Here is a 17,634-nt window from a genome sequence, read left to right as displayed (position 1 = left end):
GGGGTGGTGAGATAAGCCCCAGGGATGTGCCAGCACCAAAGCGGAAAGCAGGAGAGGGAGAAAGAGAGCAGCGAGGCCAGAGAGGGCAGCGCTCCTGCAGAAGGAAGGGCTGCAGGCCGGCTGAGCCTGAGAACCCGCGGCTTATTCACAAGAAAGAAGAACCATCCGTGGCTGCAGCGCAGCACGTTCGGTTTTGAGAAACTGTCAAAGGCAGCCCTTGACGCTCGGAGAGAGATCACACCCGGGTGACTGAGAAGCAACGACAGAGCCCACTGGTCTACAGACACTTCCAGACAAGTCCACCGAGAGTCCTTGATCTGCGCCTCCGAGTCCCAAAGGGCTGTGCCAATAGCTTCCTGGGAGGGACTGGCCTCCTTGGGGAAATTCTGAAGACGGTTGGGACCCCTTCCTTGCCTTTGAAGATAACTCGATCTGTCCCTGCTTGGCGCTCCTCTGGGTCTTTTAACACCTAGAAGAAACGGAATCCTCTTTTGAAGAGGACTCGGAGACAGACCTTTTGATTAAAGGCGAGAGCAACTTCTCAGCCCCAAGACTGTGTTTCTGTCAAAGCGAGAAGATGACAGGAGGGCTGGGGAGAGGGAGCCCTGCTCCTTGGCAGTCAGTCAGTCACAGCACGGGGACGGTCACAGCCCCAGAGGCCGCTGAAGGGCTTCAGTGGTCCCCCAAGAACAGGGGACTGATTGCGGGTCCCCTCAGTTGCAGTCCCAACATGAAACTTGAGTCACTGCCACCCGCCAATTCACGGGACAGTTCTCTTCACCAATAAAGCGCTTACAGATACCTGCTGTGACAACACCAGCCGTGAATTCAAAACCCAGCTCCGCCAGCACAAAAGTGCCAACCTCAGCTGGCACCTGGGAAAAGTCAAAGGCTTAGAACAACACCAGACATGCAGTCAAGGCTTCATAAACTATCTGCTATTATTATTCTGATAGGATTTTAAATTATCCCACATTTCTCTAGCCTTGGTCACTTCCTGAAGAGTTTTCAGCTTTGTCATTCCATTGGCTTGTTCTAGCCACCCATGGAAATATACCCTGTCATTCCCATTTTACAGATGAGAACACCAAGGTTCTGTGGCGGCAACAACAATGAATACTGATGCCTTCCGGCACCCGATCTGCCCAGGCTCTGTTCTCAGTGCCTTACATGCATGAATGCAACCCTCACAACAATCCCACAAGGTAGGGACAATCATCATCTCCATTGCGCAGATGCAGAAACTGAGGCTCAGAAAGGCTAAATGACGAGCAATACAAAAAAAAAAAACTAGTGTTGGCAAATCTGCACCAAAATTCAATTAGTCAGATCCAGACAACTGGTAAACCAAACATTTCCCCACAGGCTATTCTGCTGACCATCAGCTCATATTTCCTGATGACCCACAAGGCCAGACACTGAAGGACACACAGCAGCTCGACTCTGACAGGTCAGATTTTTTTTTTTTTTTCAGTTTAAAATTTCTACACAGGGGGAAAGTCTCATAAATTTTCTCTGTACCCAAGGATAACAGAAGTAGCCAGACCAAGACAATGATCTATGAAACTCATCTGGGTGGCCTTGGAGAATGGCCAAAAAGAACATTCAAATGAAGAGTTCATTCCGTCTTTAGGGTGACACAGTCCAGTCCAGTGGAGGTAAGGCTTAAACTCTGAGGTCAGGGGCGCAAAGTTACACCCCAGCCCCGGCTCAGACCAGCTGTGTGTCTTTGCACAAGCCACCTCATTTCCCTAAGTCCCAGCTTCCTTATCTGTAAAACGGGGACAACAATTAAATGACGCAATATCTGCAAAGTCTTTAGCACAGAACACAGCACGTAGTACATATTCACCAAATACGTCCCCCTTAATCAATATTCAGAGAGCCGTTTCACAACAAAGCCCTCTTTCATATTAAAAATGATTCAACCAAGCAACCAACTTCCTCTCCTTATTTTTAAAGGAGAGTGGTGGCTGAACATCAACGATTAGGTTTGAAAACAATACACACTGTGCCGTGCCCAGAGAAACCGTCTCCTGGGAGTCGATTCATTTCCAGCCTCGGCGACTCCACACAGCCATTGTGATGAATTTCAGCTCTTTCCTGCTGCGAACACTTCCTGCGAATGGATCTTCCAGCTGTGCCTCAGACCCCTCTGATGACTGTCACGAGCATCTCTGAAACTGTCCCACCATACTTGTGGTTCAGAGGGTGCAGCGCTGCATTCCCACCTGAACCCTCGCCCTAACCTAGGATCACAAGGGGGGTTGTCACTGGGGTGGGGTCAAATGTCACCAGGCAGGTGAATAGGGAAGTCTGCAAATAGGTATAAAACCACAGGCCAATGAACTGTTAAGGCTGCAAGAGTTCCGAGGGACACTTTTTCTTGCATCTTGCCTGTTCTTTCAACACCAGCTTCTGAAACTGCTGACCGCTCCCCCTGGGGAAGCACTGTCTGCCCCGGGCTGCAGGGACAACACATTCTCCTGGTTTTCCTCCAGTTCTCTGGCCCCTATTTTCAGCCTTCCTTACAGGAATGCTCTGTCTTCTCACTTTGGTCTTTTCTCCCAGGGCCACTGGTTCTCAAAGTGAGGTTCCCACATCAGCATCAGCTGGGCACCCGTTACAAACACGACTTCTCAGACCCCCATCCACGAGGACTGAATCTGAAACTCTGGGGGTGGAGCCCAACAGTCTGTGTTTGCACAAGCCTTCAAGGGGATTCTGATGCACCGTCAAGTTCGAGAAACACTGCCCCAGGCCCTTTCCCCGGGCCGTGGCTCCCCATCTTCTCTCTCTAGTATAGAACTCATCTCTGAACAATGATATATTTACATGCCTCTTTAACATCACCCCTTGGAAGGCGCATGGGCACCTCGCACTCAACACGCCAACTCAACTCTCTTGATTTTGCTCCCTGAACCTGACGTGGTTCTGCAGTCTCCTTCTCAGAGAGCTTTGCAGGCACCTAAGCAACGAGGTCTCCCCCTCCGCCCCTCCCCACTTCTCCATCATATCCGATCCTTTCTTTCTCTTTCCTTCCAGTGACATTGGAAGGACATTTCCAGAACAATGTAGCCCATGGGCAGAGGGGGTTCTGGGCCCTCGGACATCCAGAGAATGGAAAAAGTAAACACGAAATACAGTTTCTCTTTAAAGCAAATCTCTCCTTGGATTTCTGAAATCCACCAAAAATCAGCGAGCATCTACACTGTGCCAGATACGGTGCTTGGGTCTTGGGATATGGTTAGTCTCTCTCTGTCTGTCCTTCCTACCTCTCTCGTTCCCCTTTTCTGCCAAAACAAACTCTTATTTCACGTTCGAAGATATATGCTCCCAATGCATACATTAATATAGCTATTGATTTTCCTCTTGCCAGTCATTATCAAGATCTATTTATCCCCCGGCTCCCCATTGATTGAGGAGAGCAGTTTTCCCAGTGGTCAATCAATTCTGATATCCTCCATGACAAAGAGTCAATATCTATTTATTATTTGATTTATGGGCTTAATTATCTTAAACATGATCAGGCAGGGACAAAGCTGAAGTTGGGCACTGCCCAAGCAACTGAAGCCGAGTTGGGAATACATCAAACTAGACCCCAGGCCAGCAAGTCCCCAGAGCAGTGAAAACACCCCGATCTGACACTTGCCACTCCCGCCCAACTCCCCCCATCCTGGAGTCGGCCACAAGGAGAGGGAGGGAAAGGGATGGACGCCAGGGTTTCAGCTGGCACCTGCGGCCAACTCAACAAGTCCCAAGCCAGGAGAGCTTGGTGGTTGGACAATGAGTCTGACTTGGAGGTGGGTCAGCCTTGGCCTTCCCCAGGGGAGAGGATCCAGCCATGGAGCATTCTAAGAGGTCAGTGGAGCATTAAAAAGAAGGAGGGACTTAGGTACGGCTGGGAAGGGAAAGATGACAAGAGGAGGGTTTGATATGGACTTGCGTCTAAATGGGACAGTCTTGGGTTCAAATTCTGCCTCTTCCTAGCTTGATGACCTTAGGCACATTGCTTCATCTCTCCATTTCCTTGTCTATAACTGGGAATTGAATGGTACCTAATGATTCAAAGGACAGAAAAGCCAGTATTTGCATGCAGGTTGATCAGACTGCAGGGAACCAGCTTTTAATTACAATCTCGCCTCCCATCACGAGGTGCTTCCTGTGCTCCTGAATCTTCCTGTAACCACCGCCTGCCAGCGAGGCTGAGGACACTGTGCCTCTGGTTTCTGGAACACACGTTAAGGACCTGATGTTGCCCACATTTGTCTTCAAAACATGGGAGAGCAGCTGGCTATTTTTAACTTGGGTAAATAGTGAAAGCTGTTGAAAATGCCTTTGTTTCCAAAGGACTACCAGCTCGCTGCTCCTTTTCCCCTAGGGCAGCATACCAAATGCGTTTCAGAACCCAGGGCATTCAAACGTGCATTTGTTCCCACTGATGTCTGATTAGGATCAACCCTAACTGTCCACACCATTCCTCCAGGAAGGAAACACACCAACAATCCTGCTGCGAGTTCTCCTAAGAAAAGGGATTGCCCCAAAGTGGTCTTTCTAAAATGCAAATCAGACCGTTATCTCTCCTCTGATTAAATCACTGGGTGGCTCCCCCGTGTCTTTAGGAGAAAGTTCAAATTCCTTAGCTTGGCTCACAAGGTCCTTTAAGCTCATCTCCAGCTTCTTATCCCTTGTTATCCCCATACGGATCCTATATTCCAGCTCCTGACTCTTGGCTGCTCCTCGCTCTCCAGTCTTGCTCCCTCCCACCTCCAGCCCTTTGCACATGGTATTCACTCTATTAGAAATGCCATACCTTCTTGTCCATCTGGCCAATTCCTTGATTGGATAAAGAGGGGGCTCTGGGTCCCTGTAAGCTTTTCCGATCCTATTGCAGAGATTATGACACCATTTGAGAATCATCTAGTTACCCGTCTGTGAGCCCCGCAGGGGCAGAGACCGTGCCTCCTCCTTCATTTCCAGCACCACAGCTGGCACCTTACACATGATGCGTGTTTGGGGCAAATGCCCCCAAACCACTCAGCCTCTTTATCGTATTATTATGACTTACATCACATAATTGGCTTCTTTTTTCTTTCCATCACCGTCAATTCTCCCACATGCTCTAACCACCCCCCCCCGCCCCCCCCACCCCAGTTTGTACTATATTTTCCTTCTGTCCCACTCGATTCTCAGTGATTCTAAGCAAACAGTACCATTCATTGTTCGCTGCTACACTTGCCTGGAGGAGCAGGATGTGCTAATGCAGGTGAGTATTTCTGGAGACTGTTATTCACTCATTCAACAAGTATTTAAGGAGGACCTGATCTTTTAGGGGCTGTGGAGACAGAGATGAGTCAAATAGCCAAGGTCCCACTTTCCTGGGGCTTCTATTCTAAGGTGGGGGAAGGGACAGAGGGCAGAGAGACAACAAGCAAGCAAACAAATTGAGGAACAGAAGAATTATCTGACAGTGAGAAATGCCCTAACGAAGATAAAACTCAGTGACATCATGGGAAGGACTCAAGTCGCGGGAGTCGTGTGCTGGGGGCCACTCTGGATTGGCCTCAGGACTCCACGGGCTTCTGGTTGCCTCTACTGCCTGCCTGCTTCTTCTCAGTCCCCTGTGCAGGGTGACCCTTCCCACCAGGCCACTCGATGCTAGGGGTGCTCCAGGCTCTGTCCTCGGGTGACCTCCCTCTCTTCCCTGGATGCCCTCAGCTTCCATTGAAGCCCACAGCTTCAATCACTGCTTATACACAGATGACTCACACACGGTTATTTCCAGCCAACATTTCATCTGAGCTTGAGACTAGTATATCCAGCTCCCGACTCAACATCTCCTCCTGGAAGGCTCAAAGGGGAGAGAGGTTAAGTCACTTGGCCAAGGTGCAAGCCAGGAGCAGAGCTGGGACACAGATCCAAGTAGCCAAACCACAGCCGTCCCCTCGTATCATTTGATACTCTAATAAACACAAAACACCTGCTGTTTGTAGTGCCAAGGATGCTTTGGCACCTGGGAGGAAATATACTCCTTCTAATAGCTGCTATCATTATCATTATTGCCATTATTGTTGTTGTTAGAATATCATCATTATTACTATAGCAACTGCGAGATACAAGGCATCAAGCACCGCCAGCCACAGAAGACATTATGCTCTAGCCTTTCCATATCCGATCTCTAATTCTTATCATGATCTTGCAAGGGAGATCGATGTTATCCCATTGTATAGAGGAGGAAACTGAGGCAAACAGGAGCAGAGAAATTTGCAATAGACCCAAATCCAAAAAAGGGAGTGTTCATTCATACATTGTTTAATGAAAATACAAGCCACAAAACAGGATTGCTGGGTGAGTCTATCTTCAGTGGGAGAAGGAGAGCTATCCACAAATGTGTGAGCAGCACAGAGCTGCTGGCTTTTCACAAAACCCACATGATTTTCCTCCTGGGAATACAGTTGCTATTTCTCAGCCTCCCTTGCGGTCAGGTGTGGTCAGGGCACTGTGCAGCCCATGACACATGAGTGGAATAATGTGCACCACTTCTAAACCTCCCACATGACCCTCCATACTTGTCCCTCTTTCCCCAGCTAGAAGCAGAAGACTCTGAGCCCTAGGGATGGATCCAAAAGAAGGGATTGGTCTTGGATCCCTCCACCCATGAAGGAAAGCCATCTACCATCCAGAAACACCCATCTTGGACTATCATGTGAGCAAGACACGGACTTCTACAGTGTTAAGCCACTTAATATTTTAAGGCTTATTTGTTACAGCAGCTACTGTTACCCTGACCAACACAAACTGTGAGTTTGCATACATCCTGAGAAAACCGCCTGGAAGGATGTTCACCAAAACGTTAAGGTGATTCTCTCTGGCTGGAGACCTTATGGGTGAATTGCATTTTCTTCTTTTTGCTGATCTGCATTTTCTATAACAAATGAGTTACCACTTGTGTAATAAGACACAAAAGTTATGTTTCAAGGGATGACGGGTGTCACACGTGCTAATGTAGAATCTTTGAGATTCCAGAAAAGGGGTGGCCAGTGGTAAAGTCTTCATCCATGCAAGTGCTCTGCTGGTCATACAATTGTTTACCAAAAGGCCTATGCAATGTACATGGGATGATGCTAATAATAATGATGATAACGATGCAGTACATTTATAGCGCTTCGTTCACAAAAGTCCCGGGGTTCTTCACATTCCAGCACAATTAAAGGCAGCCACAGACAAAAACCTTTTCAGCTGTGCTTTATAAAGGGAAAGCAATTCAGCTTTTTGCACATAAAAGGAAGCCGATTCCACTGGATGTTGGGGGATGGAATCTTCATGTGCTCAGGCCCCCCAAGTCTTATATGTTATATTTAGGACAATCAAACTGGCCCGAAGGAAAAAGAAAAATCAGAAAGCCCCGGAGTACAGAGTTACAGAAAAAGCACGTCGAGATCTCATTGTGGCATCGAGTTACCATCCTAGCAGAAGGCAGGGTCCTCCATTTGTCTGTCAAAGATGGTAGCTCGGTGCTATTATATTTGAAAGCACGAAAAACAGGAACCGATTCGGAGTTGGAAAGAAAGAATCTACTAAGTAGCTCCTGATATTTACCAGGTTTAAAATGCTGTGCAAATGAGGTCCCAGGAGATTCCAGGACCACCTCATCCCCAGGAGGTGGGTGAGGGCGGGATGTCGCGTGCAGGCGAGCAATACTGTTGACCTTGCATGCCTGCGAAATTGCATTTGGACTCCAGGGGCCCAGCGAAGGGACTGAGGACACACGCCAAATGAGAAGTAAAAAAAAAATCTTCCTGAGAGCAGTGAGCAAATCCTGCCCTTCCCTCCTTCTCTTTCCCGGGGCGTAAAGCCCCTCTATCACAACCAGACATTTATGGAACGCCCCTCAGGTCCCACTCCCTCCTACTCTCACCCCTGGGAAAGCATCTTGATGAAGTTCACTGTGGTCCCAAAGGCAGAGGAACCATTCAACATCTTTCCTGGGAGCCCCACACAGGTGGAAATGTCAGACCAACAGCCAGGACACCCGAGAGCCCCGATTCCTCTGCTGTGTCCTTCAGGGCTGGCCTTGGTGGATGCCATCACTGTGCTCAACCAAATGAGGTTTTTTTTGAGGACGATTAACTCTGAGCTAACATCTGCTGCCAATCCTCCTCTTTTCACTGAGGAAGACTGGCCCTGAGCTAACATCTGTGCCCATCTTCCTCTACTTTATACGTGGGATGCTGCCACAGCATGGCTTGATAAGCAGTGCATAGGTCCACACCCGGGATCTGAACTGGTGAACCCCAGGCCGCGGAAGAGGAATGTGCAAACTTAACTGCTGCACCACCGGGCTGGCCACCAACCAAATGAGTCTTGACACAAGAACCAGCCAGCTGAGCAAAAGAGGCAGCCGTGAGGCCAACAGGAAACTTCCAGAGTGGTGTGAGCAGCTCCTGTTTAACATTCTTCACTGGCTTCCCACTGCACTAGGATAAACTCCATGCCATTGTCTGCACTTTTGAGCCCTGCAGCCTGTTTCCTGCCACCCTGCTGTCACTCATCCACTTCCTTCTGGTCCTCAAACCCACCCATTTCATTCCCACCTCAGGGCCTTTGCACCTGCTGAGTCCCTGCCTGTGCTGTTCTTTCTCTGCCTCTTTGCAGGACTGTCTCCTCCTCCTCATTAGGTCTCAGCTCAAATGTCACCTCCCCTTAGACACCTCTTCTGGGCTGCTCCTCAGAGCTGCCCTCTGGTCACTCTGACCTGTCCCCCTGTGTGTGGCCTTCACAGCACTTAACACAAACCTTGGATTATCTTACTTAATTGTCTGTTTAACTTGCTACTGTCTGTCTGTTCGACGGGAATGTCAAGTCCTTGAAGAAACCATAGGAACTGTGTTTGAACAAACAGCATGCAGCCTGGCACTCAGCCCGGCCGAGAAACACCTGTGGAGGCCACGTGAGTGAGCTCGGTCAGCACCGAAGCTACGAGGCGGCTCTGGGGCCCCCGCTGGCTCTCACAATGGGACAGTCCAGGCCCTCGCTCATTTTGAACTCAGCTGCTCACCTCCCCCTGCTTCTAGGCAGAGTTGCTCTGCCTAGAGGTTTCCGAGGTGTGCAGGAAGCTCCTGGCGGTGGGAAAGTCTGCTCGCTCAGAGTAGCAAGTAGGAAGAGCTTTCTTTAAAGCCGGGGCCTGAGCTTGCGTGTCATCAGAATCTCCTGCAGGACTTCCTAAAACATAGAACCTGGGCCACCCCCCAGCGCCTCTGATGGGGGAAGGCGGAAGAATTTGCATTCTAGCAAGTTCCCAGGTGAAGCTAGTCAGGGGTCGGCACCATGAAGCAGAGATTTAAATAATCAGGGGCTTCTAGAAAAACATTTGGGGGTTTGGGGTGAGGGCTTCTGGGAAACTTCTAGGCAAACTTGGTGAGCTGCTAATATTAATGAAATGAGTCTTTTGCACGGAAAGAGAAGGTGTGTGTTTTTGTGGGAGAAGGAGGGTGGGAGAGAGAACGAGAGGGAAGAGAGTTGGTGTGTGGCTTAGGGGTAGATGGAGGAGCTGTGTGCGTGTCCTGGGCCCCCAGGAATCTACAGGGCATTGCAGAAGCACATCAACACAGACTCAAAGCCACAAAAAATAAAGTTCAGTTTAGTAAGCTGGCGGTTCTCAAACTGTGGAGCAGCGAATCCTCTGGGACGTAATAAAAGAGACAGATGGGGCCCGGGCCTTGTATTGTGACCAGGTCCCCCAGATGATTCTGATGCCGTCAAAGGTGACGAACTCCGTGACATGCTACTGCTCACGAGTCGAGCCCATTCCCCTTGACCTGGCCGAGGCCTCCGTGGCAAAGAAGGAACAGGCTAGACTGACATTCAGATGTCCATTTGCTCCATTCCAGGTTCTGCCAGTTACTTGTTCTATGACGTGGGGAAGGGCCCCCTTTGCCTCCCTGACCTCAGTGTTCCCATCTGTAAAATGGGCACAGCGATAAATGGGAGAACATCACCCGGCCTGGCCCGAAGCAAAGCCCTTGCTGAAGGTTGGTGGAATCGGTTGCTTTGTTTGGCTCATTTTGGGGCTTGGCATTTATCAGCATGAGATAAATGTTTTCCCTCGACCAGGGAAATGGGTTCAGCAATGAGGCTCAGCTTTGCCTGTTTCAGCTTTAAAAGAGGAACCACCTGATGGAACCCCGGTCTCTGCTTGGCCCTGAGCTCTCTGTGCCTTCCTCTCCCGAGGGAGGGCTGGAGCAGAAGCTAACGAGGGCACTGGGACACTGGGATAAACCTTGTGGGAAGAATGGGGCGGCCTCTCCCTCCCTAGACTCTGCCTCGGAGGCGACAAGGGTGTCGGCTGGTGTAGACCCTCCTCTCCTGTCAAAACAGCAACCACGATGGGTGGTCTTCATAACACAGCCTTTCCGGTCTGGCCAAGGGCAGGGGATGGGACGGGAGCAACGATGCTCATTCCACCGAAGTCATCAGCTCTTTGATCCCGATGGGAAATTAGGGCAGACACACTGACATTTCCTTGAACCGCTGTTGCCTCTGCAGCCATCAAAATCCTCCCCTTGGGTCCCCAGCCTTTATTTTGGAGGTTCCCCAAGTTTTGCCCTCAAAGACACCAGGTCCTACCCCCTCCCACAACCCTCCAGCGGCTGCCTGCTGCCCTCAGCGAAAACCCAGACCTCTCACCAGGCTTGAGGGGCTCAGAGGGCCTCCTGGCTGCCTGGTGGAGCCACCTGCCAGGTTTGGTACCAGGTCCGAGCCCCAGCCAGACAGTTAGAGACTCTAGGACAGGGGTTCTCAACTGGGGCAACTCTGCCCCCTGGGGACATCTGGCAATATCTGAAGACACTTCTGGTTGTCCCAACTAGGACAACTAGTATTAGAACATAGTGGGTAAGGGCAGGGATGCTGCTAAACATCCTACAGTGCACAGGACAGCCCCTGTAAATGAATCATCCGGCCCCAGTGAGGGACTACGGTAGGGGAAGAGCCAGGCGTTGGATTGTTTTAAAAGTCCCCCCCAACACAACCAGGACTGAGAGCCTTTCCCCTCCCCTGGAAAGCTCCTGCCAGCTTCTCTACCCTCATCTTCTACCCTTTTGCCCTGCCTGTGGTTCTGCCACCACAGTTTTCTTTCACATCCACAAACACTCCCTGCTCATTCCTACCCCTGGGCCTTTGCATCTCCTGGGTGTGCCCTGCCCCCACATGTGCACAGCTGGCTCCTGGCATTCAGGTCCCTGCCCAAGTATCATTTCTTCAGAGAGGCTGCCTGGCTCCCCCTACCTAAAATGACCCCAACACCCAAGTCCCTCTTAAGCACATCTCTCTGTTCTGTTTGCGTCAACGCACAGGGAGGGACCTACGCAAATGATCTAATTACTACTTTAGTACTACTCTGCCCACGCGCTCCCCCCACCCACCCCGGACTAGAATGACAGCACTCTGAGAACAAGGTCCATGTCTGTCTGGCTCACCATCGTCCCCTAGCATCCAGCAACGTGCCTGGGACTTCATAAGTGTTTACTAAACATCTGTTGAATGAATGAATGAATGGATGGATGGATGAATGGCAAGCACTGGGGAAGATGGGGTTTTCAAGCTGTTGGAGGATGAAGTGTATCGATAGAGACCTGTGCTCTTGTAATGGCCCCACTTTCCTCTCCTGGTCCCAGTTTCCGCCTCTGTAACATGGAAGGGATAGGTTCGGTGGTGTCATTGCTCCCTAACGAAGCCCATTCAGAGACATCCATTTCAGCTCTGCTTTGTCTTTGTCTCCCTGGCACCAGGCTAAGGTAGGCTGGCCCGTATGCCCATCACCAGATAAATAACAAATTACCACCCACTGAGATCCTCATATTTTGTAATTCTGTCCTATTTTCCACAGGAAACTTCCCTGTTTCCATTTCCTTTCATACCAGCTGGACAGATCTGGCATCAATGCTGAGCACATAACAGGTCTCCCTGGCGATATTCTCTAGGGCATGGTTCCCAAATATCGGTTGGATTAGAATGGGCTGGGGAGCTTGGTTAAAAGGTTTCACCTACGAACAGACTTGACTCACTAGGTCGAGGGTGATGTGGGTAGACTGAAAAATGGCCCCCAAGGATAGCCAGGTCCCAATCCCTGGAAACTGTGAACGTTACCGAAGATGGCAAAAGGGACTTTGCAGATGTGATTGAGTTAAGCATCTCGAAATGCGAGATGACCGCGGATTTTCTGGGTGGGTCCTAAAGGCCATCACAAGTATCCTTATAAGAGGGAGTTGCGGCAATGAAGCAAGATGCTAAACTGTTGGCTTTGAAGATGTGGGAAGGGCCACCAGCCAAGGAATGCAGCTCTAGAAGCTGGAAGAGGCAAGGAAAGGGGTTCTCCTCTGGAGCTTCTAGAAAGAACACAGCTCTGACTTGGTTTTAGCCCAGTGAGCCTGCTCCAGACTTCTGACCTGCAGAACTGTAAGAGACTAGATCTGGGACATTTTAAGCCACCAAGTTTGTGCTGATTGTTATGACAGTCTAAGGACCCTAACACAGGTAGACCCAGGAATCCACATGTTACTGACCTTCCTCTCTTTGGTGGCTCGGAAGCAGGAGGTCCGGTTGGACCGCACTGGTCCAGAGCCGTGGCAGGCTGCTTCTCAAACACGCCCGTTCTCAGAGAACCAAAGAATTTCGTTAGAGTTGGAAGGACCCTGCCTCAAATATCCACTTCTACCTGCCCATTTTACAGATGGGGGAACTGAGGCCTAGGAAACTCCACAGCAAGACAGAAGGATGAGAGACGCTTTCATTCAACTCTATCTTTACTGGCTTTCAAATTCCATTTGGAGTTTTTAAAATGAGCAATGGTGCAGGCTGTCGATAGCTTTGCAATAATCCCATAATGACCCAGTTGTGAAACAATTTAGCAATTCTGCTGCTAATTGCATTTGTGGATATAGCAATTGGGTAACTAGTTGGTTATTACTCATTCTCCAAGAGCCATACACACTACTTTACAAGGAAGCTAATCTTAGAAATACTTGTTAACTTCAACAATAATTACTAAGTAATTGGCTAGAACACGCCATTGTGAATTTATCTGGAATATGCCAGGTAATTATCTGGTCTTATGTTCTCTGTAAGATAAATCCAAGGTCCAAAAATTGTTCCAGTTGGTTGATTATCAGCCAACCATCGACCTCTGCCAGCCAATTGTGCGAATGCACGTGATTAATCAAATTACTCAAATATTTGGTTTCAAACTGAACGTTCAGATAAGAGACGTGGATGGCCAACAAGTGGACAGTGCTGAATGGGAGAGAGGGAGGCACAGAGCCCCTCCCTAGGATAAATATATAATGACACAATAGTATGGAATAAATGCCACTTCTTTGGGGCTCATCTGGCTTCTTCACACAAAATACTAAAACACTTCAGAGACCAATTACATGTCCCAAAGCTGCAGAGTCTTTATCACGGTGCCAGGAAAAGGCTGTGCTATTTGTGAAATCTCCAGGCAGTTATAGTGCTTGGGGAGGGGGACGCTGAGTTTCGTACATAATAGAAAAGGGGCCGAAAATGCAGCTGGCTTGCAGGAGGAGTGACACATTTTCATAATGACCACTCGTGTTTCAAGGATGGCTGCTAACTCAATCCGTCCACTTCCAATGAGCCAGCCTTTGGGAAAGGGAGGAGGGGGGCTTGGGGACCTGGGCTCCATGATAATACTGGAAAAGTCAGAGGGCAGGAGGCAGGAGGTCCTTAGAAGGGCCAGGCAAAGGAAAGGAGATCGTGGATTTCAGATTTCTAATTGGGGGATGTGAAAAAGAGATGTTAGCAGGTCAAAAGGTGAGGAGCTGACCAGAGAGAAATCTGGGGTAACAGACTGGTGGGAGAGTGGGTAGAAGGCCAGGGGTGGGGAAAAAACCACCTTCTAACCAGACTTCTGCACCCCAGGGGAAGGGCTATTGCTTGACGGCTGATGAAGATGATACTCACTGGATAAGAAAGGTGTTAATGGTTTTGCGATGGTAGGTTGTAAAAATGGCCACAGACTGTCCCTCTCCCTGCATCCATGCCCTTGCAGTGTCACCCTGCGAATCTGCCCATCCAGAGGTAACGTCTTTCTCCTTGCCTTGAATGGAGGTTGTCCACATGACTTGCTTTGGCCAATGGACTTAGCCAATGAAACACAACCAGAGGAGTGAAAGGCACTTGTCCATCAGGGCTTGACCTCTTGCTGTACTTGGAGCCCTGAGACCACCATGGGAATGAGTCTGAGCTAGCCTGTTGGGGGGTGAGAGGCCGCGGGGAGGAGAACCAAGGCACCTGAGCTGACAGCCTGCCAACCCGCAGACACGGGACTGAGGGCATCCAAGACTGACCAGCCCTCAATCCGACCTGCCAGGTGACCACAGACATAGCCAAGAGCCCAGCAACTGAGCCTGGCTCAGCACAGAAACACTGTCCCCAGAACAGAGAGAAACCACGAAGTTCTGTCACTCAGCAAAAGCTTATTGAAACACTCACCTAATCAGAGCACCTCAGCCCCTGAGTGTGACGTGGGCTGATTACTGGAGAGCCGCCCCTGCCCTGTGCAGAGTTGAGAACCACCGTGTTCACCCTGGTTTAAGGAGAGTTGAAGGGCCACGCCGAGATCTCCCATCCTTTCCAGGCTCTTCCTGACATGTGGGCTCCAGTCAACTCACCATCGGCATCATCAATGGTGACAGACAATAACACAGCTTCTGCCGATCACCAAGGTCTTCTAAATGGACTCAAGGGGGCTTTGCATCACAGGGAAGACATTAAGACACATCAGTTCTTCCCTGAGCCCCCAGGTCCTGCTACGGTACCTGCCAAGACGCAAGCTTTACACATTTGGGATCTTATTGACGAGTGAAGTTTAGGAAGCAGAGAGCTCCTACTTGACCTCTGGCAGCACAGGCCATACCGAGAACCCCGCGGCTGTGGCCAGTCTCAGCACAACAGGGCAGTAACTTCCAGAGTTTAAAAACACACAAAGAATTGTTTCACAACTGTTCAGCTGAAAACAAAGCTATTTTTTTTTTCAACGCCTCACATCACTGGGTAAAGTTAGAGAGAGCAAGTCCAACAAAGTTGCAAGCATCTGACATTATCTTAACGTCAGTTCTCTATTAACTGCTCCTTCTGGGCAGCTATGGACCGCAGATCCTAGATATTTAAAACCACAATGGTGAAGCCCACAAATGTGCTCTCCTACTTTAAGGAAAGTTAGTGTAACACTCATCAGGATCTTAGTCCAGGGGTCGGCAAACTAGAGTGCAAGGGCCAAATCCGGCCCTTTGCCTGGTTTTGTAAATAAAGTTTTATTGGAACACAGTCACGTACATCCATTTACATCTTGTCTGGGCCTGCGTCCGCACCACAGCGGCAGAGTTGAGTAGTTGCTAATGCAACTGTATGGCCTGAAAATATTTACTATTGGGCCCTTTGCAAAAAAAGTCTAACGACCCCTGATTTAGCCTAATTCACTCAATTTACATGCGGAGAGGGTGGGTCTCGGAGATGTTGTTTCACCAATACTTGGAGAACAGGGGCATCTAGAACCTACTTGTCTGACTCCCCGTGCATGCTCTCTCCATGGCACTGCCCTGCCAGAGAGTTTTAGCATTAAAAGTATTTTCTGGAATCTCAAATCTTAAAACCCAGATAAGCTGTGAATGGTAGAGCTACAGGTGTTCTATCCACCAGAATGTTGAACTACCCAGAACCCCCGTTTCTCAACCCCGCGGGAAGCAGAGCTTCGGGAATGAATGCACCGGTGCGGAGCCCAGGTGGGACTGACCTGGTGATGATGGCCAGGTGGGGCGGGCTCATGCAGGCGCCCATGAAGAGCACCACGTTCTCATGCCGCGTCTGCCTGTAGGCCATCACCTCCCGCTTGAAGGCCTTTAGCTGTTCCTCGTTATCCCTCTCGATGTCGATCAGCCGGATGGCCACCTCGCCGTGCCAGCGGCCGTGGTACACCTGCCCGAAGCGGCCTTTCCCGATGAGCTCGCCGATCTCCAGCTGCTCAAAAGGGATGTCCCACTCCTGAAGGAAGATGCTCGTCTGGCTGGCCTTGCGCGGGAAGCTCCGGGCCGAGAGGAGGGACAGGTTCATCTCCTCGAAGTCATCCTCCGACTCCTCGGCCTCGTCGTGGCCCTCTTCATTCTGTGGCCGGAGGGGGAGAGAGGTCAGAGCTGTTGCCCCCGCCCCACCGTCCCACGAAGTCGTGCTGGGTCCCTTTGTGCATGTGCAGGTCTGGACACATGTCTATGTGCGTTTTGGGCTGGTGCGCACATCTCTCTCTATTTTCCCAGGTAGCTTGGGTCTAGAATTGTTTACAGTGAAGGAGCTGAAAGGGAGATGGTGGTAATCTGACTCTCTTGTGCTAAGGGGGAAACTGAGGCTCAGAGAGGAGAAATGCAAGGGGGACCACCCATTCCAGTTTCCTGGGACTTCCCTGGTTTTGGCACCAGAAGTCCCACACCTTGGAAACCCCTCAGTCCCGGCAAACAGAGAGGGTTGGTCACCCTGGGAAGCTCCAGGTCACAAAGCCAGGCTAAAATACAGGTACATCATGTGTCTGCATGTAACAGGTGACAACCGTCAATTTGGTGTGTCTCTGCTTCCCCCAGGGAATTTGGAATTGATGAGTCAGAAACTGGGAGAGGTCAGAACGACTCTGCACAGGCCAGAGGCCCAGGTTCCTGTGCAGCCGGGAGGGCAGAGACAGGAGAGTGAGAGGCTGACAGAATGGGTTTACGGGCAGACCAAATGAGCTGGAATCTGGCCTCTGTGTGACCTTGGGCAGGTCACTTGCCATCTCTGAGCCTTCCTCTCCTCATCACAGAGTGGGGCTCATCAAATCTGCTCCTGGGGGTGGTGTGAGGTTTTCAGTGAGATGAAGGCCTGTTAAGTTCTTTGCACAGATCTGACCACAGGTATGAAACATGCACTGGGATGCCCGAGAAAATGCGGTAGAAACTTCAGTAGATCCGGGGCCCCACCCAGATGGACTGAATCAGAACACCAGCAGGCCAGGGCCAGGAGCCTGCATTTTGTCCTGCATGCCCATATGACTCCGGTACACTTAGGCGTGACCATGCCAATAGCTAAACACTCAAGGTCTACGGACCCACATTCCCACTATGGTGCCCTGTCCCTTGGCTCTTTTGCTGGAGTGTGGGAACAGCAGGTGCCTGAGCCCATGGGGATCCCCAAGGGCTTGAGGCCTGATGAGACAGCCTGAGGAGGTGGCCCCTTGGCTGGGTGCAGGTGCTCCTGGCCCCAAACCTGAGCAGGCTGTCTCCACTGGCACACTCAGGAGAAGGGACACAGGAAACATCTGCTTCTCTCAGGCTCAGTTTTCAACTGCCACAACAGTTCCAGAAAAGGACATAATTTTCTCTGGAAACTCTGACTCTATTCCTTTCAGTTGGGGACATACCGGCAGAGCCCAGGGGTTGAGACTCCATGGTTCTCCCCCAGGACGCATCGTTTTCTCCTCCAGTGGCTCTGGCAGTTGGGAAGAGCCCCAGAACATTCTCGATACCCCGCCAAGCCCAGGGTCCCTGAGGCCCGCCCCGCCTCCCACGTATTCTTGTGAAGGCAGTGGGGCACATC

General features: G+C 50.4%; 1 protein-coding gene across 5 annotated transcripts in view; it reads right to left on the bottom strand.

Moving 5' to 3' along the window:
- Positions 1–17,634, bottom strand: part of KSR2 (kinase suppressor of ras 2) — a 387,277-nt gene that overhangs the window by 36,686 nt on the left and 332,957 nt on the right. For all 5 annotated transcript variants that reach the window (XM_070275419.1, XM_070275417.1, XM_070275418.1 and 2 more), the window contains exon 14: positions 15,812–16,179. In XM_070275419.1, the coding sequence (XP_070131520.1) occupies positions 15,812–16,179 (368 nt within the window). The remainder of the gene's footprint in view (positions 1–15,811; positions 16,180–17,634) is intronic.

Source organism: Equus caballus, chromosome 8, assembly GCF_041296265.1.
Source record: "Equus caballus isolate H_3958 breed thoroughbred chromosome 8, TB-T2T, whole genome shotgun sequence".
In the NCBI taxonomy this organism is placed as follows: Eukaryota; Metazoa; Chordata; class Mammalia; order Perissodactyla; family Equidae; genus Equus; species Equus caballus.
This window is presented reverse-complemented; position numbering and strand designations above follow the sequence as displayed.